A 25584-nucleotide genomic window follows, 5' to 3' on the forward strand; every position below is an offset into this window, starting at 1 on the left:
GCAGTCTCAGTTTTCTCATCAGGAAACTGGGAAATATTAAGAGCATCTTCAGAAATTAAATAAGATTATGTGTGTCAAGTGTCTAGAAAAGTACCTGAAACATAAAAGTGTTCAGTCGGTGGTATCTGGAAATATTGAAAAGCAAAGAAACAGGACACTTACTAGTAGAACTGAAGATTCATCTCTGCTTTTATGAATCCGTATTCTTGCCATTTGAGATAATATCTGGGGGGAAGAGAAATTCTGTTAATTTCCTACTTTCCATTGCCAAATAGTTGTATACTATTTATAGATTTCATCCATTGGTAAAAGACAAAAAACCAGTACTATATTTTTTTGTCTTCGCTTTGATAGAGTCTTATATGGAGAAGTGAAAAGAACATACAGCTTTAAAAAAAAAAAAAAACCAACATATTTATTTATTTATTTGATGGAGAAAGAGAGAGAGGGAGAGAGAGCACGAGCAGGGGGAGGGGCAGAGGGAGAGAGAAGCAGACTCCCCACTGAGCAAACAGCCTGATGTGGGGCTTGATCCCAGGATCCTAGGATCATGACCTAAGCTCAGGGCAGACACAACGACTGAGCCACCCAGTTACCCCAAGAGCAAAGAGCTTTGAGACCAGAAAGGTCTAGGTTTAAATCCAAGCTGTATGACCTCCTAGTTTGGAATCTTGCAAGCTGCTTGCTCATTATTGTGTAGGGTAGTTAAGGTTATTAAATGTGAGAATGTGGTTGAGTGGGTGGCTCAGTTGGTTAAGCAACTGCCTTCAGCTCAGGTCATGATCCTGGAGTCCCAGGATGGAGTCCCGAATCGGGTTCTCTGCTCAGTGGGAGTCTGCTTCTCCCTCTGACCCACTCCCCTCTCATACTCTCTCTCTCTGTCTCTGTCTCTCTCTCCTCTCTCTCAAATAAATAAATAATATCTTTAAAAAATATATGAGAATGTATGTAAAGCTCTCTTATCACACCTCAGTGCTTGTGACATGTTAGTTCAGAGCAAGGTGGGTGCCAAGCGGTCTGAGAGGCCTGACTGCATTGGTTTGTATCCCAGCTGTGTGACCTGAAGATTCTTGTCCTCATCTTTGTAATGGTATAGGAACAGTACCTGCTACATTTACCTGGTGCAGATTGCTGTAGAAATGGTTTCCAAACAAATTGCAGTTGTTTTTGTTCTTCCTCATCAAGGGGAAATTACCTATTCAAAGATGTGGACTATAAAATGAATGATAAATAATGATGAGGGGAAACGAAAAAATGGACTTAAAGAACAGGATGACAATAGCCACAGAAAGAAGATGGAGGTAGAAACATAACTCCTCATCGGTGCTGTTAGGAAACTCAGGGCGGTGTTTGGATTCCCAGTCTTGTACAAGAATTTGGATTTGATAACCAAGCCATGTATGGATCCACAAAAGCACAATCTGATTTTGTGTACAGTGATGAGGGTAATTCACAAGAGTGGGTCATGAGGACTGACTGAACTCTCTCCTGCATGTCAAGGAAAGCGGGTTCTGGCTTTCACTATGTCACCAATTCATGTACTCTTTTACTCCTCAGTTCCTAGAACTCTGTGGTTTATGAAAAATATAACTACAAGTCATCAACTTGGCTTTTTAATTTTCCTATAACCTCTAAATGTTAGTATTTTAGCCTAAAAGATGAGTTTTCCTTGTTTCAATTATGCATATCATCTCATCAAATATGAGTGCAGTATGTTCCTAAAGAGACATTCAGACAAGCAGAGGGCTCAGGAGATGGAGGGGTTTTGCTAAACAAAAGGTCTATAACTGGAAATAAATGTCACTTTTGGAAGTCAAATTATTGTTTTTATGCACCATAATAACTCAGTTTTCATATATTTAAGTTAGCTTAGTGGACCAAGTGAAATATAAGCTGGAAGGCACTCTCAGGAAGGCACATTTGAATGGATTCTAATTATTTGTATCATTAAAGGAGTATTTCATCTGAATTTTGTAGTTTGTAACAGTTCATAAAAAATAATTTTTCTGTAAGATAGAGTATTTTCTGGGGTACCTAGGTGGCTCAGTCAGTTAAGCGTCTTCCTTCAGCTCAGGCCTGAATCAAGCCCCAAATTGGTCTCCCTTCACAGTGGGGAGTCTGCTTCTCCCTCTGCCCTTCACCCCCCTCATGCTCATGCTCTCTCTCAAGTAAATAAATAAAATATTTTTTTTAAAAAACTCTGTTAAAAAAGAGAAGTATTTTTTGATTCAGACTAATGTGGGGAACTCCTATGACTTTAAACAAGGAAATACCAACAGGGCACTGTTTGTGGACACTGTACAAAATGTTATTTAATGCACTTGGTCCTCTCTGTCTTTAAGGAAAGTTAAAGTAATAATAGATGATTAATTAAAGTTACTGAAAACATTTCACAGTTCAATGAACCTAACATATTTTATTTCTTTCCACAGTCTTCATGAATGCAGCAATTCCCATAGCAGCTGTTCTTGCCGTAAGAAACTTTCTCTTGCTTTTAGAAATGGAACTAAGTCAGTGTTTAGAAATGATTTATGAGCAAGAATGTACGGGTGGTGATATATGTTATTTCACCTCTGCTAGTTTTCTCTTGCAGTCCCATTGTAATGATTCTAATCCAGGGTTTCTCCACGGTGACACTATAAGCCTTTTTGGCCCAGATAATTCTGTGTTGGTAGGTTCTCTCTTCTGCATGAGGACGCGTAGCAGCGTCCCTGGCTATTGGATGCTGTTAGCGTTCCCCAGACATTGCCAAGTGTGCCCTGGGGAGCAAAATGAATAGTAGTTGGGAACTAACTGTTGTAATCTTCATGATCTGGTTCCCAGACATTCTTACATCAAGAGAGTGCTAGTTCAACAACCAGAAAAGTACATTACATTTCAAACTAAAATGACAAACTGGAATTACATTTAGTACGTGTGCATGGAACACGATTGTTGGCACATTTAGTAAAGATCCTTAACGGGGACCCTAAAACAATGGAACATCTTCTTTTTCTCTTAGAAAATTTAGTATTGGTTGCATAGAACCTGATTGGTTGTTAAGAACTCTAGGTTCACCTCACAGTTATCCCTCTACTAAGTAATCTGACAGAAGACCATTTCCGAATCTGTAAACAGATTCTACTCGGCCCTTCTTACAAGTTCACTGCTAGGATGATACGTAAGCCATTAAAGACTATCAATAACAAATCTTTTTGTTAGGGAGTAATTTGGGTGAAGTAATTGTTTTCAGAGTTAGGATGGATGTATTGGCGTAGCAAAATAGGTTAGGTTTGTAAAATTGAATGTAAGCGTTTGTGAAACTTTCTCCAGCTTGCTCTAAAGAACTTCTCTCTTTGTGCAGACATTCGTGACCCATGCGTATGCTAGTGGGAACAATCTAAAACCTGCAGAGGCCTTTGCTTCCCTGTCCCTCTTTCATATCCTGGTCACCCCGTTGTTCCTGCTCTCCACAGTGGTCAGATTTGCAGTCAAAGCCATCATAAGGTATGCCCTGGAATGTCTGGAATTCTTTGCTTGATTATAGAAATTATTTATGCTTGTGGAAGTCAATTTGAGAAGGTATTAAAAAAAAAAACCACTTTCAAATCAGTCCAGACATAATCATTGTTAAAATTTGAATAGGCTTCTTTTCCGTCTTTTACAATTATTTTTAAATGAAAATAATCATTATTCTGAAATAAAAATTTTGAGTTTCTGTAGCTTTTGACTCCTTATTTCACGTATTGTTTTTACTTTTTCCCCCTCTTTAAGGTCAAGATGTTTATTGGATATGCAATAGTCCATTGTTTGAAAGTACTGTACTCTAATGATTACCTCCTCACTGGGCACTTAGAGTGTTTCTATTTTCTACCTATAAATAACATTGAGATCAACATCTTTTTATATTTTTAAACTTTTCTCTGATTATTTTCTTAAGACTGATTTTTGGAAGTAGGGATACTAGTTCTAACAGTTTCCACATTTTAAAAAATTTATTGATTTTTAGATTTTAACTCCAGTATATTTAACACTCAGTGTTATATTAGTTTCAGGTGTATAATACAGTGATTCAATTCAATTCAATTCCGTACATTACTCCGTGCTCATTAAGATAAGGGTACTCTTAACCGCCTTCACCTATCTCACCCACCTCCCTTCAGTAACTATCAGTTTGTTCTCTAGAAGTAAGAGTGTTCTTGGTTTGTCTCTTTTCCCCCCTTTGTTTATCTGTTTTGTTTCTTAAATTCCACATGTGAGTGAAGTTATATGGTATTTATCTATTTCTGACAGATTTATTTCACTTAGCATTGTACTTTCTAGCTGCAACCATGTTGTTGCAGATGGCGAGATTTCATTCTTTTCTATGGCTCAGTAGTATTCTAGTGTGTGTGTGTGTGTGTGTGTGTGTGCGCGCGCGCGTGTGTGTATAAACACTTATATATATCTCTATAACCTTATATTCTGTATTAATTCATCTGTTGATGGATACTTGGTTGGTTTCCATCATTCGGCTGTTGTAAATAATGCTGCAGTAAACATAGGAGCATATATATCCTTTCGATATCTTAGTGTTTTTGCATTCTTTGGGTAAATACCCAGTAGTGGAATTACTGGATTGTAGGGTAGTTCTATTTTTAATTTTTTGAGGAAACTCCATACTGTCTTCCACACAGGCTGCCTCAGTTTGCAGTCCCACCAACAGTGCATGAGGCTTCCTTTTTCTCCAAATCCTTGCCAATACTTGTTGTTTCTTGTGTTTTTGATTTTAGGCATTCTGACCAGGTGTGAGGTGGTACTGCATTGTAGTTTTAATTTGCATTTCCTTGATGATGAATGATGTTGCGCATCTTTTCATGTATCTGTTTGGCCATCTTTTCTTTGGTGAAATGTCTATTCATGTCTTCTGCCCATTTATTATTTAGATTTTTTGTGGGGTTTTTTTTGTTGTTTGTTTGTTTGTTTTTTAGTGTGTGTGTGTGTGTGTGTGTGTGTGCGCTCAATTGTATGAATGGTATGAATTTTTAAGGTTCTTTTTTTTTTTTAAAGATTTTATTTATTTATTTGACAGAGAGATAGCACAAGCAGGCAGAGCGGCAGGCAGAGGGAAAGGAAGAAGTAGTCTTTCCACTAAGCAGGGAGCACAATGTGGGGCTCAGTCCCAGGACCCTGGGATCATGACCTGAGCCAAAGGCAGACACTTAATGGAATGAGCCACCCAGGCACCCCCATTTTTAAGGTTCTTAATGAACCTGCGGTTCATTAAGGTTCTTATTGCTATGTTGCTTTTAAAGAGTGGTAGGTCAAACATTATACACATATTTGAAATTTTTTTAAAGGTTTTATTTATTTGTGATAGAGAGAGAAAGTGAGTAGGAGGGAGAGGGAGAGAGAATCTGAAGCAGACTCTTCACTGAATGCACAGCCCTGTGTGGGGCTCCATCCCATGACGGCCTGATCACAACCTGAACCGAAACTAAGAGTTGGACACTTAACTGACTGAGCCACCCAGGCTCCCCAATTTTTAAGATTTTCTTAATGAAAATGGCCATAATATTTTCCAGTACAACTGTATCAGTTTATCTTTGCAGCTATAGTGATGGACAATGTTCCCATCAACATATATTTACTGTTTTAATTTTAGTTTAACCAGGAAAAAATTTAAGTAAGACTCATGGTTTCTGCCAATGGAAATACTTTGCAAAACCCCTCCACATTTTGCTTATTTTAAATATGCTTCTCTAGTTTTTTAACCAGTGTATACTTTGTCTCAGACTTACAGTTTCCTACAATGCACAACAATAAAAATAGATGTGATATGATAATGACCATTTCCTACCATTTTTCTTGTGTTATATAAATAAGTGTGCTACCAATATTTATTATGCTATATTCTATAATGCTGTTTGTGTCACCGTCTACTGTGTCTGATACTTTATTATGAACAGGGAAGTCTTCAAGTAGATTTCGCTTATGGTATAAGATCTGATAAACATAAAACCTCAGCATGTTTCATAAACAGTCATAATGCTTGGCCTTTGAAAAAAATGTCAAGATACTAAGGAAAATTGGAAAATGGAGGCCTTAAATACATGGAGCTTGGTGTTGCCACCGATAACAATGTTGAATATTTTCTTATAAGGGCTTTTATTTTTTTTAATTAATTTTTTTTCTTGTGAGGTCTTTTAGGAGGAGTTAATTTTCCCAATGGCTATGTATTACGAAGAACACTAGTATTTGACATTTAAAATACCAGAGTCTTCAGTTTGGGACAGTTTTCTATATTGGTTTAACAATGGCTCCATCCCCCAAACTGGAAGATGCATGTCCATTATCTTATTATAAACTGAAATTCTGTTTGGTTCTAATAATATCACAGAATGGTTTTAGTCCTGTTCTGTAGGTTATGTTGTGGATAGCCAATTCTGGAGCTGTTGGAGTTTAAGGATTAGACCCTCTGGCCTCGTCTGACTTTTCTTACCGTTCTGCCTCTTAAAAGAGTTGTACGGAACATGGACTGATTTTTGTAGCGCCACTTCCAAATTAGGCAGTGCTCTGGAAGGGAAGCTACTTCAAACAATAAAATTGATGAATGGCCAAAGTCTGCTATTTTGGTCCTTAGTTTCATTTTCTCCATTTAATAGCTGTCCCTTTCATGGTTTCATTTTTAACTGGAATTTGATTTTGTATCTCAAGTGGGGATAAGAAACAGTTGATAAGTTCTACCTAACTTCTCTGAAGTCAGGGGGTTACCAAACATCAAAAGGGCTTAAAGAGTTTATTTGGAAGAAAAAAATAAAAACCACCAAGAAAACCTAGGAGTGCTCTTCCACCTCTGTAGTATACAATCCTGCTGCAGTAAATGCTGGTGAAGTTGAGAGTGGATAATGTTCACTGTATATTTCTGCATAGCACTCTTTTTTCTTTATGGCCCAGGGAAAGGCACTTGCCAGTTTGATAAAGACCAGTCTGTTTTCAGGGCTTAGCTCCAGATTTCCCAAACCATAGGCTGAATAGAATCAGCTTATAAAAACTTGCTTCTTTAAAATGAGTCTCAGTGGTTGATTTGTGGGTCCTACAGAGATGACCAGTCAGCAGAGGAGCCAGGCCTTTTCCCCACTGTGTGCTGGTTCTGGGAACCCAAATGAGCTTTTTCCCAGTATTGACTGGTTTGGCATTTTCTTCTGTGCCTGGGAACCCGTGATCAGTCTTTGATGCCAGTTGGCCCACAACAAGCTGAACAGCCTGTTTATAATCGGAGACTTTGGTGAGCTGATTTTGAAACCTCTTCTTCAGGACCGTGGAAGTGATAAGTTCTTTGCTTCACTCTTAAATGCATCAGAGATTTGGTGGGTTAGAAGGGGGTGCAGCATACTCCCAAACTTGCATTACACATGCCTGTAAGAGACTTACAAACCTCTCTAAGGAGGAAAATTCCATGCCAGTAAAATTCTTTCCTATGTGAAAATTCTATACTTTCTTTTTAAAATGTTTAGTTTGTTAGCCAAAATGGTCTTCGTGGTGCTCAGTGGGTGGGACCCCATGTATACATAATAAAAAATGGAAGAAAGAGGCAGATATGATTCAGGTTTTCTCCTTACAACCCTACACCCCACACCGTTTGAGTTTTCTGGACGTTTTATATCATAATCCAGTCTACATTTGCAAAACAGAGTCACGGAATGGGGAGAAGTAGGAAAAATCACTATTATCTAAAATACTAAAATACTGAGTAAGAGTGATTTTCCAGGATGCTTGCTTCACTTTTCCACTTTGCTTTATTTCTAAGAAAACAATATGTGTTCTTTTCCGGAGGAGAATGTAAGTTGATATGTTGTATCTTTTATAAATAATTTCAGTGAAGGTTTCTGGTATTTGATGTATAATGCATTATCTATGTCCAAAGATGTTATCTGCCAAAAGTAAAATGTGTAAAAACCAATCCCTTTCTTTGTTAAAAAATAACTTCATATCCTTTCTCTCATATACCTCCCAAAGGACTGTATGCTTGGCTGGTCCAGGAGAATTACTTTTGATCAAATAAATTGTTACTGATATTACAGAGTATGCATACTTCCACCTGGTCCCTGTTTACAAAAAATGTTATAGTTCTTACAAGAAAAGCACACAATTGTCAGCAACAGTCACTTATTCCCAATTAATATAATAGCACCTGTCCAAGGTACTCAAGCTTTAGCTAAACACCCAAAGTGAAACTTGAAAAGTGAAAAAATAACATATGTAGCTAAAACCTTGAAGACTGATATGAATTATCCAAACACTTGGGAGATTAGTAAAACACTAACCTAGGAAGATGGTGGAGGCACGTTAGAAAATTGGTTGGTATCAAATGCATCTGCTGTCAAATCCTAGTACAGCCCTAGAGTACTCATTGTCCAACCTCCAGCATGTCATTTTGTGTTTCTATAGCTCAGCGCCTTACTTACTAAGTGAGTACTGCAGTAGCACCTGCTTATGGCAATTAAAACAATTAAATGAGACAGTATATGAACAGTGCCTGGCTCATTGCCTAAATATTTTAGATACTTTACTGATTTCAATTTTGCTAATTTACTCCCATTTTATTAATCTCCATCTGTGCTTCAGAGACACATCTTCTGTGGGTCTACATGCACTTGTTAATACTTCGGGTACATTACAAGGTATTAGAAATTGCAAAGATGAAAGGTAGAGTGAAATCTACGGGGAACCTACAGTCTAGATGGAGAGACCAGGAGGGGAAACATAATACATCATAAATACGATATGGTGTATTATGCTATTTACAGAGCTCTAGGTAGAATACCATGGCCCGTTATTTGAGTGTCATTGAAGTTTATTGAGTGAGAAAGTAGACAGTCAAGGGAAAATTTAAAAGAGTTACTGTGGCTTCTTCATAAGATCTTAAAGAATAGGTAGGACTCAGTCAGTTGAAGAAAAAGGGAAAACATTTTCAAGCTGAGAGCAATGTATTCGGGGGTAAATGGTGAGTAAGTAGGTGAGAGATCCTGGTGCATTTAGAGGACTAGACATAGTTGAGTGTGATTGGTGATGGGTTCTAGTGTGGAACATGGCAGGGGATGAAGCTGGGGGCAGGGGGTAAAATCCTGAGCAGCCTGGAAATGATGCTAAGGATGCGGAAGGCAGAGGGGTGCCATTTGCTATTTTAAGGAGAGGAATGCTACATACACAGATTTGGATTTTCCATATATAACCCAGACAGCATGGTGGGAATTACTTCAGCCTTGGTCAGCATTCATGCATTTTCCATAATTGCTTTGCCTCAGTGATTTCTGAAAGGACCTCATATGAATAGGAAATGCTTTTTGTGTTACCCATTTATTCATTCACCAGACATTTCTTGAGACATTACTACGTTGTATTTTTGGCATTGGGCTGGATCCTGAAGATGAAGATCTTTGCTCTTAAGGAGTTCATAGTGTAACGAGGGAGATAGTAACAAAAAATGACAAAATACTGGTGCTGGGGACTCTCAACCAGAGAGTCTAGAATGATGAGGAGAGGGGAAGGGAAAGGACAGGAGGTTCAGAGAAGAATTCATCTTGGGGTCCTCCGATATTCCTTGTAATTGGAATTCCAAAGTGGAGAGTTATATAGAGGAAAGAAAGTTCTTTCTGTGCCCCAGTTATGCTCAGAGGCCATTGCTTCTTAATGTTTAGCAAGAATGGGGCTCATTAATTCCATAAAAACTTTAGTAAGATTTGTGCGTGTACTAGAAAAGTGAAATGGAGAGTTGAATCAACTGACTTTACTTAAATGGCTGAGTCACTGGTTTATTCCTTCTTGGATTTATTCAGCAAACATTCATTGAGTAATACATGCCAGGAGCAGCTAGACATAGAGTCACAAGGCAAATGACCCTGTCCCCTGGACTTCCCTTTGTGTGCAAAGACATAGTATGAGACTGTTTAAAAGGTATTTCTTGGAATGGCAAAGCCGTGCTCCTTAAAATTCATCTTCAAAATATAAGAACAGAATGACAACTAAAATCCATAAAGGTAAAGAAGATCTTTCACTACTACTTTTGAGGTAGATCTTAGACATTTCTCTCCCAGGAAAAACAATTGTAACTATGTATGGTGACAATGTTAACTAGACTTGTTGTGCTGATGAGATTGCAATGTATCCAAATACTGGATCATTAGGTTGTACACCTGGAACTACTACATGTCAGTTATGCCTCATTAAAAAGTAATGAACAAATACCTGTCTTTTAAGATAAACAAATGGCCATTATTTCATAAGGCATTTCTAATGCTGGCTTTCAGTCTATATGGTCAGTATCTGCTGACAAGGACGCAAAGAAAGTACACAAACAGAAGACTTTCTTTCTTTCTTTTCCTTCCTCCCATCCATCTTTCCTTCCTCCCTGCCTTCCTTCCTTTCCTCTGAAATTCTTTTTAAGTAGCAGTAAGATATACCTAACAGAAAATTTGCCATTTAAACCAGCTTGTGTGTATAGTTCAGTCACAGAGTACATCTACATTGCTGTGCAACCACCACGACAGTCCATTCTGTAACTACTTCATCTCTGCAAATTGGAAGCTATATTCATCAAATAATAACAATTGCCCCTCCTCCCAGCCCCTGGAAACTCATTGACTTTCAGTCTCTATGAATTTGACTCTTCTAGTATCTCATAGAGGTAGTGGACTCATACGCTATTTGGGTTGGGGGTTGTGCCTGGCTTATTTTACTTAGCATAATGTCTTCAAGGTTCATTCCTGTTATCATAACTCTATTTTATTGAATCAAGAATTCCAGAATCCTGGTGCAGGTGCTGTTGAAAGCGGTATGGTGATTCCTCAAAAAATTAAACTTAGAATTAGCATACGGTGTAGCAGTTCCACTTCTGGATATATACCCCCCAAAACTCAACGTGGCAGGAACTTGAATAGATGTTTGTACACCCAGGTTCATAGCAGCATTATTCACGGTAGCCAAAGAGGGAAAACAACCCAAATGTCCATCAATGGATGAATAAGTAAATAAAATGTAGTATATACAGATGGAGTATTATTCAACCAAAATTCTTCTTTTTTTGTAAGATTTTTAAAAATTTATTTATTTGTCAGAGCAAGAGCGAGCACATGCAGACAGAGAGGCAGACAGAGACAGAGAGAGAAAAAGGCTTCCTGCTGAGCAAGGAGCCTGATGTGGGACTCCATCCCAGGACGCTGGGATCATGACCTGAGCTAAAGGCAGCCACCTAACCAACTGAGCCACTCAGGCATCCCCCCCAAATTCTTCTTAAACCATTATCTTTTTTAGTTCTCTGTAAGTGAAGTTTGGAAGCTAATTAGGGCTGCTGCAGTGGAATTTACTCACCTTTACATTCCCAGGGACTAGAAGCAGTTTCTATGGCATTTGAGGCCACACACACACACACACACACACACACACACACAAAACAAGCTTTGCAGACCTATTTGGAGGCCCTTCACTTGACGATAAGTTCAAACGAAAAAATATATAGTACCTTTTTTGTTTCACATCTTTACTTTTAGTTTCCTACCGCAGGCAGTATCTTGCCTGTGGTTGATGAGGCATGGGCCCAGCTAGTTTGCTCACCTTCGGCATCCTAACATGCTAAAAGGAGCATTTCTTTTGCAACTTCACAGAACTTCCTTTAGCATATTCTTTTATTTATAGGAGGGTGTTTTCAAATCATGTTGTTGTTTCTCTGGTTCTTTTCTTTTGCTTCTGATTCTATAACTGGTTTGAAAAAGTTAGAATGGGAAGGGTAGGTGGGCCAAGGGGTATTGTGCCCTGCCCGAGGAGACCATAAGAAAGGACGTTTGCAAACTGCTCTTCTAGATACAGGCTTCTCAAATGGTAATGTGCTTAGGAAGCATTTCTGGATCTTGTGAAAATGAGTATTTTGAGTTAGTAGGTCTTGGGTGGGGCCTGAGAATCTCTGGTAAACTCCAGGTGATGCTGATGTAATTGGTCCTTTGCCAACACCGAACAGCAACTCTGGAGAGGCCCGTCTTCCTGCCAGGTTCCAAAAATATATGTAGTGTATAGTGCTCAAGCAAGGTAGCAGAATGGTCATGCACCCCAGAGCTATGTGTTAATATGCTAAATGTTTTTAAGCAAGCTATTTAGCTTCTCTATTACTTATTTCCCCTCATTTGTAAAATTAGAATAGTGTCTATTTCCCTCATTGGCATTATTATATTTATTTATTTGACATACAGAGATCACAAGCAGGCAGAGAGGAAGGCAGAGAGAAAGGGGGAAGCAGGCTCCCTGCTGAGCAGAGAGCCTGATGTGGGGCTCGATCCCACGACCTGGGATCATGACCCAAGCTGAAGGCAGAGGTTTTAACCCACTGAGCCACCCAGGTGCCCCCATTATTATGTTTAACCACTCTGTTTTAAGTTCCTCCTCAACTCCATTGTCTTTGACAAGACGCATAATTGGGAAAAACAAAAGAAAGAAAAAGAAAAGGTGCCAAGAGTTTGGCTGCATTCAAGGAGTGACAAATTGTTACTGGTTTTCCTGAGACATTTCTAGTTTCAGCACTGAAAGTCCCAGGTCCTGGGAGCCTATCATTCTTGGGCAATTAATTAAGATGGTTGTTCCTCCCAGTTGAATTCTCAGTTGGTCTTGAAAAATGACTCTCAGAGGTGGCTTGCTCAACATAATAGTGAGGGAAATGCTTATTTATTTTCGTAGAATTTTGTTGGTGGTGGTTTTATTTTTAACCCCTTTTTTGTTTGGTTGGTTTTTGCAGTGTTCAAAAGCTGAATGAGTTTCTCTTGAGTGACGAGATTGGTGAGGATAGCTGGCGAACTGGCGAAGGTTCTCTTCCTTTTGAGTCCTGTAAGAAGCACACTGGAGTGGTAAGTGCTTTTTCTTATTATTGAAGCTGTGAATAGGTAACTGGCCCAGGACTAGATGATTTCAAATCAGCGTGATTAGAAGAAAGTGTCAGCTCCACTTTGAACCTATATAAAGAAAAATTGCCACCTGCTTCTATAACAAAGTTCAGTAGTCTAAAATGCATAAACAGATGTATAAGGCTTGTCCTTAGATATCATCAAAGAAATATCCCAAGAGGGACAGCCCATGTTCAACTGAAAAAAAATTGAAAGGTTTTCTGCCCAAAACTTTATATAATAATAATATTAAGTAAGCTTATCAACTCCCACACCATATTCTTTTAATACCTTTTAGCTGTATTATAATTTTTAGTTTAAAAAGTGCTTTTGATGCATTGTATCTTTTGATTCAATATAAATTATATTACCTTCTTTTTAATCTTCAAACTGAATATATTGAGTTTGTGTATTATGTGGCTTGAATAAAATCACAAACTTAGCAGCAGAGCCAGAATTAAAACCTGAATCTGGTTAAGCCTAGAACCAGTTTATTCATCCATTACACAAATATTTACTCAGTAGCTATATACAGCCTGGAAACATGTTCAATATTATTTTGTCGTGTATTTCATGTAAGATGACATGTACCATATATTTGCCTGTGTTTCTAGATTTATTGGCTACCCTGTACTTTAGGGATATAGCTGAGAACAAGGCACACGGACTCCTCTTTGTCACAGTTAGCTTTCTTAAGGCAGGAGTCAGATGATTAAGTTTAAAAAGTGCGATCATTTCACTTTGGGAAGAAAATAAAATAAGGTATGAGAGAAAGACTGGGATACTGGAAACTAGTGACCATTTCCCAGAAAGGCCACCTCTGAAGAGCTGGCATTTGGGCTGAGACCTGAATGAACAGTACATACATACCTGTTCTGCAAAGACTGCGGGAAGAATGCAAAGACCCTGAGGTGGGAATGAATTTGTTGTTCTCAAGGAACAGAGAAACACATTGGTTTGAGCCTGGTGAAGAACAGAGAGATAAGAAAAGGTAAGAAGAACAAGGATTGAGGGTCTGGATTGTATTGACATGCAGCTGGAAACCGTAGGAGGGTTTTAAAGTGGGGACTAACAGAATTTTGCTTACCTACCTACCTACCTATCTACCTATCTATATGTGAATCTTGAACTTGGGACCCTGAGATCAAGACCTGGGCAGAGATCAAGAGTTGGGTGCTTAATGACTAAGCCACTGGGTTGATAGTAATCAGTGGGAACAAGGGTAGAACAGGTAGATCAGTAAAAAGATTATTATAATAACATGGGCAAGAAATGATGATGTTAGATTAGTTTTGTGGCAGTTGCAGTGGACATCATGAGAAAGTGAGCAGACTGTACTTTTTTAAAATGTTGAGAGGTAAAGACTTGCAGATAGACTGGATAGGGAGGCTAAGATGTTAGTGGACTGGTACTGAGGTAGAATCAAAATATATATTTGCACATGATAATGTTGAGATATTCATTGACATCTAAGAAGAGAAGTCAGCATTGGAGATGGGGTAAATTTAAGAGGGATTAGCCATTAGATAGTTAAATCAGTGAGATTGGATCACATCACTTTCTTGAAAGGTGTGTCTGAAAAAGTGTAAAGAAAGTTTTTAAAATTAATATGTACATTTCATAACATTAAATTAGATGCTTTTCTAAAGTGGGTCACGTTATAATTAATATTAGTTATTTGTGTTACTATTAGACAAAAATATGAATGTATTTACTACTTTTGTAACCAAACAAAATTACATGCACAATTTTCTGACTGAATTAATTGAAGCTTGGAAAGTCTTTTTACCAGGAAGTCAGTTTATATTAAATTTTCACTACATCATGTTTCAAACTACTAAATACAGTTGAGATGAGCACTCAGCTATGTTTAGATCTGCTATTTTCTTCTGCTTTTCTGGAGTTTTACTTTACCCTCTGTTATTTTATTGGGCCAGTGTGATTTTGTCTAAGAAGGAGCTACCACTCATGCCTTGTATACACTGGGGTAACCATGCCTCAAAATGATGGTTTGCTGTTGTGTGGACATGGACACAAAGATAGGAATGCATTATAGAGTGTCTATACATTGAGACAGCAGGAAGGTCGAGTACTTGATAAGAACCAGCGTTGTCATCCTTTGGATTATAGGAGATTACTGAAGAATTTATTAGGTCATCTTTCAGAAATGTGGGGATGAGCAGAGTGGATGACCTCAAGAATTGGGGATGTAGGAGGTTAAGTTTGTGGAGTTAGGGAAATCTGAAGAACTTTTTGTATGGGATGAGGATGAGGGCTAGAAGAAAAATTGAACTGAGAAAAGGTTTTTGGAAGGAAAAAAGAATCCCCTTCAAATGTATTCAGTATCTTCAGTGTTATTGAAACCAGACTGGACTTCTGATGTCTTTCAGGGTCATTCATCACTGCTGATGGGCCAAACCACAAACGACAAACTTTTTAAAATGGAGTGAAAAAATCTGTGTGTTTGAAAATAACACTAATGGAAACTTCTTCTTGAGAGTTTAAGATGCTATGTATTCTGTAAAAGCTTTGAGTTAAGTGGTTTTGGCTGTAGAATCTCCATGGAGAATTAGTGACATTCTAGAGCCAAAGTCTCTTCAAATTACATCTGTGGAACTCCAACTCAAATCTCTGTCAACACATCTCTTTCTCCCACCCTCTTCTTAGTTTTGTGAAGAACATGACGTCATTCCTTTTGGAACTCTGGGGCAATAGTACTATAGAATTAAAGACTCTAGAAGACAGAGGATTTATGTGAAGGCATAGACCATCTTGTGAGAAAGATACACTTAGCTTGAAGGATACCGACTTTCTGCATCTCATGCAACATACTTCCAGGGTCATCTGTGAGATTGTGAAAAGGAAAACAGAACTAAAATAAAATTTCAGGAACAATCTCTCCATCTTTTAAAGTTAAAATTCGTTCAGTATTTTCTTTCTTTCTTTAATATTTTATTTATTTATTTGACAGAGAGAGAAAGAGCAAGAGAGGGAACACAAGCAGGGGGAGTGGGAGTGGGAGACGCAGACTTCCCACTGAGCAGGGAGCACAGTGTGGGGCTTGATCCCAGGACACTGGGATCATGACCCGAACTGAAGGCAGATGCTTAACAACTGAGCCACCCAGGCACCCCATGTTCAGTATTTTTTATGTGACAAAACCAATGTTAGCTCTTCTTAATACCTTTTAATCTGTGTATTTATTTACACGTAGCCTAGCAATGTACTATTTGATAATTTGATGTTCTGCTGATATAACAATTGATGGAAATTGGAAGGATAATATCTTATTTGGATTAAATTACTGATTATTTGAGGACATTTCTAATTCCCATAGTAGAAGTCAGTGGATTTTTCAAAAAGCCAAACCTGCAATTCCAGGCCAAAAGAAAAAAAAAAGTTTCACAATTCTAGACTACTTTGCTTTTATAGGTAATTTAACAGTTTTAAAGTATATTACTACTTAACCTTCATAAAATCTACAAGGTATTTAAGTAAGACAGATAATTTTTTTTGTTGAAATATTTGGTCATTAGATTCCTGGCACAAATTTTGAGCTTGTAAATTTTGCTATATTAGAGGTTTACAGAGCTGAATTTTCTACCTTCTCTTTAATCATCTGTCTCTATTGCATGACATTGAAGTCAGATTTAGAGGTTAACAAATCTCTATTTCTATGACCTAACCTAAGTTCCTTTTAAGTATGGGAAAACTGTCCAACCTCAGCTAGCATCCTCTTTATAATGGATACTTTGGTCCTTTGACCAGGAACAATGCTATTTTTGCAAAAGACTAGATCATTCTCTTATATTTACATCAGCATTATATGTTTATATACTTAAGAAACAATATAGAATATATATACTTAAGAAACAATATAGAATATATAGAAACAATAAGAAACAATATATATATATATACACACACACACATATTTGGACCAAAAAAACTACGAGATCCTTGTGCTTTTTCTCACTCTGCAGTGGATCCTTGGGTGATGTGTAGCCCAATCTGAGTTATGTGAGTGTATGAGATTCAAAATCCTCATGATTCAAAGGGTGATCAAAAAGGTACTGTTGGAGCATTTACAAGCTCAGTGGCTTCCCAAGTAGATTCTAGTTTAACCTGAGTCAGTCTGCCTACCTTTTGACACACAGACTGGGTATATTTATTCGGAGAGCTGGACAAGGAATATCCAAAAAACCTAGTTTTGGGCTACATACTTTCAACTCCATCCATTGCAAGAATCACATCTTTGTGCTTTTATTTTTCTAAAGAGACTTGTGAATTAGGTTTAATATGATAAGCTTAATGCACTTTGTTATTATTTGCTTTTTTTTTTTTTGGAGAAGCCATTGAAAGAATTAAAATATTACATTCACTTTACTTCTTTCTTTTTCTTGGAATTTCAAGTAGAGAAGTAGCAATATGAGTTAATGTTCAGTAAAACTTGTTTTTTTTCTTTCATAAAGCATCAACTTGTGTTTTTTTCCCCCCCATTTGGAATGCAGCAGCCGAAAACTATAAACAGGAAGCAGCCTGGAAGGTATCACCTGGACAGCTATGAACAATCAACCCGGCGTCTACGTCCTGTAGAGACCGAGGATATTGCAATAAAGGTTATTTTATTTCCTGGATTCTTGCATGGCTAGAAACATTTATGTTACTATTTTATGGTGAAGTTCTGTAAGTGTCCTAAATCGGGTCTTTAAAGTCTCTTTACCGTGATCACCAACCCTCTTAACATTTTCGAAAGTGTTCTGATGAGTTTCATTGCCAGTTCTGCCTTGTCTCCCGACCACATTTCTTGCTCCAGCAGTTCTGTTTTAATAACTGGAGCGTGAGCCTTTCTTCTGAATCCACGTTAGAAGTTAGTCCCCAACGTATTTCCTTTCAAGCTCTTACATTCCTCTACCTAGTAAATTGATTTATAGAGAACACCAATATTGTAAATACAGGTTTTAAGGAAATAAATCAGATCGTAGTTCTTCAGCCGGGAGGGGCTTAGGCCAGTGTTGCAAGCATCTCCCCACCCCCTGCCGGGTTCCCAGTAGTCCTTTGATCCAATTTCAAACAGCCTTTTGTGCTCTCCAAGCAAGTGCGCTTAGGTAGAACAGGCCACCAGGGGATAATCAGCTGAGGATTGACCCCCAAAGAGGGGTCACTGCTGTGCATGGACAGACACCTGAGCAGTCAAGAGCTTTTTGACATCGGTGCAGCCAGAGTCCTGGAGATTATCCCTTTTGAAGAAAACTGTGGACTGCTGGAGTTAACCAGCAACCTGTGCTGCACAGGCCAGTCAGAGAGTGGGAGCCTCCACACGAGGCGTGAAGGAGTATCTTAAAGCTGTGGGGCTACTTCCCTCTGTATCTGCCTGACAAAATACTTGGCCCACAGTAGGCCCTTAGCAGTTGGAGCAAACGTGGGATTGGCCGGAATAAGCAAATGTTAACCCATCTTCTGCCATTGACCTGATGTGTGACATCTGGACAAATTACTTTGCCTCTCTGAGCTGTGGTTTGCCCTTATTAAGGCGGGAATGCTACTTTAGCATGGTTGTTTCGAGGATAAAAAGTGTCACTTGTAAATTTTAAAGAGCTTTAGTGATTCTTAACCATGGCTGTACATTAGGATCTCCCAGATAGCTTTTTTTTTTTTTTTTTAAGATTTTCTTCATTCACTCGACAGAGAGAGATCACAAGTAGGCAGAGAGAGAGAGGAGGAAGCAGGCCTCCTGCCAATCAGAGAGCCCGATGCGGGACTCAATCCCAGGACCCTGGGATCATGACCCCAGCTGAAGGCAGAGGTTTAACCCACTGAGCCACCCAGGTGCCCACCCAGATAGCTTTTAACAGTGTATATGTGAGTGTGTGTATGTATGAATATGACCCTGGCATCATCGAAGACAATAGTTGTAGTAGTTCCCTAACAATTATAATGTGTGGATAGGATGTAAAGTACTAGGCTGTGACAAAGTCTGGAATAAGAGACGATGAAGGGCCTTCTCTGCTTCATACTTCCAATTATGCCCACATAACGACTAATATACACGTGACTGCAGAAACAGGATCAGTCTTTTTTTTAACCCACTGAGCCACCCAGGCACCCCCTGGATCAGTCTTTTTTTTAATTGACATTTTCTATGCAATATAGTAAGAATCTAAAAATATATCTTTCCCATGTCCCTACCAAATTTGTTTTTATTTTGAATGTAAAAAAAAAAACGAGGCTATCATTTGTTTTTTTAAAGTTGACCTTTCATGCACCAAAACAAAACAAAACAAAACTCCGCAAAAAAAAAAAAAAAAAGCAAAAACAAAAAACTTGAAAAACTGCTTAACAATGGGCACTGCAGTTTCAGGCCCACCATCAAGCCTTTACGTTTTTATTCATGGGAGAAATTCTCAGGTTGGTAATAACTCATTTGTCTTTTTGAAATCTGTTTTTTATTGTGAAATTGAACATGCCTCCAGAAAACTACATAAAATATACATGAACATTTAATGGAAAAGTGAACACCTATGCAACCAGCAAGAAAAGAATATCACGGGTTCCCTCCGAAGGTCCTCCCAACACACATATTTGCGGTTCCCTCTCCTATCTCTCCAAGAAACAGTTGCCACCCTGACTTTAATGGTCATCATATCCTTGATTACCCCTGCTATGCATGCCTCCCTACAAACATATTTTAGTTAAGTTTAAGTGTGTGCATGGATGTGTTGTGCGTCTTGCTTCTTTTGCTCATTATGGATGTCTGGTTCATCCACATCGTCAAGTGACTCGTTCGTTCTCATGACCAGGTAGCATTTCAACATATGAATATGCCGAACTTTGTCTGTTCGACTTTTGATGGGCTTTTGGCTATTTTCCCATTGGGGGCTATTGTGAACAACTGCCGGGTCATGGGGTCTGTACATCCTCCCCTTTCCCAGATAACGGGAAACTGTTTCCCCAAGTGGTTGTACCAATGGACACTTTCACCAAGGGCCCTTGAGAGGATTGGTTGCTCCACATCTTCACCAGGGCTTCCAATATTTTGCCAAAGTTTGTACTTGAGGAGGTGCCATTGTAGCTTGAGGTTTTTATTTACTTTTATTTACTTTTCTGATTTCTACCGACGTTGAGCATCTTTTTATGTATACCTTGGCCATGTAGGTTTTGATTTCCTTTTTTGTGACTTGCCAGCTTATTGGTTCCCTCCCCCTTTAAAAAATGCTGAGGACTACTTCTTTATATTTTATACTTCGGCTGTTTTGGAAGTTACATGTTACAGAACTCTTCTTCCATTTAAAGCTTGGCTTTATCATATCAGAAGTTGTTAATTTTAGTGTAGTCTGGTTTATATAACTTTTTCCTTATGACTGATTTTTTTTTTGTCTCATTTAAGAAAACTTTCCCTACCAGAGGTCAAGAAGATGATTTATATTAGCTTCTAAAGTCTTTGAAGCTACACATTTCACTTTCAGCTCTGGAATCGACCTAGGATCCCTCTTTGTGTTTGGTATGAAGTAAGGATGTGATATAGTGGGGGAAATCAGGAACAAATAATTTTGGTTGAAATTTAGCAGTAGTAAATTTAGTGGCAGTAACTTTACTACATTCCACAGTGAGTCAGTAAGTTCTGATTTACTTTCTTATAAGACATCCTGTTGTCCCAGTCCCTCATACTGGTCACTGTCCCCCACCCCCACCCCCGACAGTCAGTGTAGTCTTGTCCACACTTCAGGGATCTCTGTATGTCTGGACTGATTGCTGGCCTCTCTTTATTATTTTTTCCATTGGTTTCTTTCTTTCGGATTCCACTGCTTTGATCATTATAACTTTCTAATAAACGCAGATGTATTTTAGGACAAGTTCTTATATGTTATTGTTTTTCTTCCAAAATATCTTAGCTCTTCTTGTCCCTTTTGTGGGAAAGAGGCCTAGGTGCTTCAGGACTTAACAGCTCTGAATTTGTCCTTTTCTTTATATTTGGACTTGGTATTTCCTTACTCCTTGTTTTAATGACCTTCTTTACAAACTATATTTTATTCAGCATTTTTACTTATTTTTAGCAGGAGGAAATGGACGATGGTCTGTGTAATGTCCTGCCTTTAATTTTTAAAAATTATTTAATTGAAGTAAAATGCATATAGCATAAAATTAACTGTTTTAAAGTGAACAACTCAGTGGCACTTAGTACCTTCACAATTTTATGCTCCCATTGCAAAATATTTTCATCTCCCAAATGGAAATCCCATACCGATTAAGCAGTCACTTCCCACTTATCCCTCTTTCTTTCCTCTGGCAACCACCAATCTACTTTCTGTCTTTGTGGATTTATCTATCCTGGATATTTTACATAAATGGATCATGCAGTAAGTAACTTGCATCTGTCTGGTTCCTTCCTATACTTTTAATACATTCTTTCCCCTTATCTCTGATACCCACTCCTATTCTGTGCCACTGTCATTATGGTGCAAGCTCCAATGGGCTCAATATATGTGCCTAAATACACTCATATCCTTGTACAATACATAATAAACATCTGTGTACTCTCAGTCTCCCGAAATGTTTTCATAATGGTTTGCTTCTTCTTACAACACTATTGTGTTCTCTAGGATGCATCGTTGTATTTTCCTTACCCCTGGGGATGGACACTGGCTTTGCCTCCATCTTCCCTCTTTCACAAACTAGGCTATGATGATCGTTTTTGTATTTACCCTTTTATGGACATTTGCAAAGATGTATATGTTGCCTGATTTTCCAAGGTCAAACAACTATTTAGGGAAGCCTAGGATTTTAACCCTGGTGGAGACATGAGACTATTTTGTAAAAGGCAGGAGGAAGTGGACGTGCAGATTGCCGCAGGAGAGATTAACTTTGACTCTCTTCCATCATCCTTCTCAAAAGGAAGTCGTTTCCTCTTTTACTTCTGTGTAGTAATACTGTATTCTTCCAGCTCCTTCCTTACTACTTTCAGACCATATCTTTTCATCTCTCACAACTTTGTGAAATTTTGGCATTGTCTACCTTTCTCACATGTCTTGTTAGAGGACCTCATCATCACCCCACACTGTTGCTGAAGACTTGGGTGCCCGTTTCCCTGTCTATCCCTCTGGCTTATTTGGTACCAAGCATGGATGTGGTTTAACCTTACAAGTGTACAGTTCTTTAGCATTCCAGCCCAGAAATGTCTTCTCCTGCTCTCTATTTCTACAACCTTGCCTGAGGCCACACCTGGCCACCATCAGGAACTGCCACTCCTCTGAAATTTTAACCTCTGTATTGTGTCAGGTGTTGACAGTGACAACAGAACGCTACCTGCAGCTCTCTCAGGCCTCACCTTGGCTGACATTGTTTTTTAACCTTACCGAGAGAGACCTCCAGCAACTTAAGCCCCTTCTTTTTCCCTCAGTCTTCTAGCACTTTCCATAATCAATCCAACATCATGCCTGCGACACTCCTGAAACAGACCACTGAGCACTATGGAAGAAAGATACAATGGGCCCTTTGGCAAAGTCACACATTTAGTATCTCCCCACTCCACTGCCCCTCAGTAGTTGCTGGCGATCCTCTGCGTGCCTTCCATCAGCATTTGTTTCCACAACCTCCCACGGCTCTTCTGCTTTCAGCACTGTCTTCTCACCTCCTTCCATGCCCCCTTTGACCTCTTCTCTCTGCATATACGCTTCACTCCCAGTTCACTGAAAACACAAATTATCAGGGAGGGCCTTTCTCAGCTCCACACTGGCCTGCTTCCAAACCCAGGCATATTTGCAGCACTTTGCGCCTCCGAGAAACAGGGCTCCTCAGACTGTTTAATTTCTTGCAGCATCATTTGTCAGTTAGCCACAGAATCGTAAACCTCTGACCCAGCCAGCTCTAGTCTTTATTTCCCAGAATATGTTTCATAGTTTCCTGATCTGCGCCTGTTTGTATATGTAGGTCTTTACCCCCAAATGCCTTCATTGTAATTCAATATATTTTCCCAAATTAGCTCAAAGACCTCCTCTTCCAAAAAAATTTTTAAACCCCATCTCAGACATCAATGTTTTTCTTTTTGAAATGTGAATGGTTTTCCTTTTGTTCCACTTAGTTTCTGCCCGTCCCCTCAATTTGTTACTCAGCCCACACTGTCTGGCACTATACTTGCTCCTGTCCATGGTCTATCTATTCAGCTGGCTGCAACTCCAAGCAAGCAGGGAGGAGACATTGTACCTTCTTTGTAGCCTACATCCATAGGAATGCAGCACCTCGCAAGAGTGGGTGCTCAGCACATATTTGTAAAGCAATCAGAAATGCATCCCTTCCGTGCCACCCTCCTCCGGGGACTAATTTCATGTGCATCCATGTGATGGATATTACTCAATGTCCTGCATTTTACAGGCTAGAGAAAACTTCCGTGGAAAATTGCAATCTCGTCTTTTCAAGCAACCTCAGTCCTTTGGTTCTGTTATACCTCTTTTGTTTCCCATTTTTGTAACTATTAAAACTATCAAATCTACTTCATGCCTGTGAGATTGCTTTGGATGACTGTAGGTCTTGTGATTTTTGCTGGTTGTTGATGGTTTATCCCACCAATAGATGTTACCTCATTTTTGTGCTTTATTCCTCTCTTCCTTTTACTCTTTGTTTTAACTTCATTGAATAGAGATTAATCCACACAGTTCAGGAAACTCCTTTATTACAAAAACTTCCTCCTTGGTAGCAGTCATTTTGTTGAATCATTTGTCATTATTTCCACTCTATAACTTACATTACCAGAATTCTGGCAATTGCCTAGCAGTGAGAAAGCAATCAATTAAAAAATATTTGGAATGAATGTTGTTTAAGAGTATTCTTAAATTTCACCAGTATGTGGTCTACCTTGTACTGAAAGTCTTTCAGTGCTCTAAAGAGAAAATGCTTTTAACTGGAATTATTCTCTAACACAAAATATATACATGGTTTCATAATTTAATTTATGTGTTCTTTTCTAGGTCACAAATGGCTACTTTTCATGGGGCAGTGGTTTAGCTACATTATCCAATATAGATATTCGAATTCCAACAGGTAAGTCATTTTTTACTCAGTTTTTAAATTGTTAATTACCAAAACTATGGATATCCAAGATATTTGATCTTAACAACAGCAGCAACAACAACAAGACTTTTAAAACATTATAAACATTATCTATAGTTGTTTTTTTGCACCATGTAGCTCACGAGCCACTGTATCATTGTGGAAATGGCTGGAAATGCTTTTCACTACAGAGTGTGTAGACATTGGATAAGTTATCAACTGTCCAAATAAGCTGTTATCAGCTCATTTGCTGATTTGTCCATTTAAGTAATGGGATAGTTGATTTTTTGTTCTGTTTGAGAAAGGATTTAAAGAAAGACCACATAAGAGAATTATTTTCTATCCTGGAAGACAACTAAAGTTTTCAAGATATTTAAGGCTCAAATGCTCAATAATTTTTATTTAAAATGTCTAGGTAATTAAATAAAAATTCATTTTTGAGCTGGCTTGATAGAAAATAGGTTAGGATTTTTCTATTTTGCATGCATATCAAAGTCTGAAATTAGAGAAGATGTCTTAATGCCAGCCTAAATCCCTTTCATCCCAATTATCAATTTCAGTCAAAACTGCCTTCTCCTGAATGAATTGAATAAAAAAATTAAAACTAATTGAGATTATTTAGGCAAATATTTCATTGCTCTCTTCATTAATCTCAGCTATTCTCAAAGTTGGAAACAGTAAAGCAAGACCTATTATCTTTTAAATTTGCTCTCTGTTTTCAAAAAAACTTGTGTATCAGAGAAAGGAGCTATGTCACATAAATACCTTATTGCTGGAGACCAAAAGTGGGCCATTGATTTTGAAACATCATCCTTTCTAAATGTATTTTGGTTTTGTTTTACTAAGAGGATTCCATGTCCTCCGATTCTTAACCTTGTTTTAATTTTCCTAGGTCAGTTGACCATGATTGTGGGTCAAGTGGGATGTGGGAAGTCTTCTCTTCTCCTTGCTATCCTTGGTGAGATGCAGACACTGGAAGGCAAAGTCCACTGGAGCAAGTATGTATATTTTTAACTGGTTTCTATTTTTCTGCCATACATTTGATGATCTTCCAAGGGAAGATCCAAATGATAATCCACAGGAAGAACTTAGACCAATAGATTCCTAAGTTAGAAATCTGAGAATCGCCTCAGAAACAGATACAGCTTTTTAGTGGAAAACTTAAATGTCATGAATTAAAAATTACAAAACAGTTTCTTATAGAGGTTTAAAGTGACATGAACTAGTATGATTGGGATTGTAAAGATCGATTTTCAAAGTTAAATGGGTAACATTCAAAGAAATAATTTGAAAATTCATCTTGGGTAAAAAGAAGTTTTGGAAAACTGACATTATTCAGAAAGCTTAAATGCAAACAGAACCATAATGGTTCAGTGTTCAGTGAAGAAATACCAAATAATCTTTTCCAAAACCTTCATAAGGGGCTGAGAAACCAGCCATTTCTTTCACACCCAATGTAAAATAGACACTAGAAAGATCTAGTAATTGAGATATGGGTAGGTCAGAGTGGTATGGAAAAAGAAGGTATCTAGCATGGGGTTTCTTCTGAATATTTGAACGGTTGGCTTGGGGTCTTCAAAGCACTTTGCAATAATAAAGTGACTCAGAATTATAATACTATATAATTGTGTGATAAAGAGTTAATCCTATTTATTTA

General features: G+C 38.2%; 1 protein-coding gene across 14 annotated transcripts in view; it reads left to right on the forward strand.

The window, feature by feature from the left end:
* Window positions 1-25584, forward strand: part of ABCC9 (ATP binding cassette subfamily C member 9) — a 137175-nt gene that overhangs the window by 38945 nt on the left and 72646 nt on the right. For all 14 annotated transcript variants that reach the window (XM_032347705.1, XM_032347707.1, XM_032347696.1 and 11 more), the window contains 6 exons: window positions 2433-2473; window positions 3344-3486; window positions 12740-12848; window positions 17396-17503; window positions 23846-23918; window positions 24820-24925. In XM_032347705.1, coding sequence (XP_032203596.1) covers window positions 2433-2473; window positions 3344-3486; window positions 12740-12848; window positions 17396-17503; window positions 23846-23918; window positions 24820-24925 — 580 coding nt within the window. The remainder of the gene's footprint in view (window positions 1-2432; window positions 2474-3343; window positions 3487-12739; window positions 12849-17395; window positions 17504-23845; window positions 23919-24819; window positions 24926-25584) is intronic.

Source organism: Mustela erminea, chromosome 6 (assembly GCF_009829155.1).
Source record: "Mustela erminea isolate mMusErm1 chromosome 6, mMusErm1.Pri, whole genome shotgun sequence".
Classification (NCBI taxonomy): domain Eukaryota; kingdom Metazoa; phylum Chordata; class Mammalia; order Carnivora; family Mustelidae; genus Mustela; species Mustela erminea.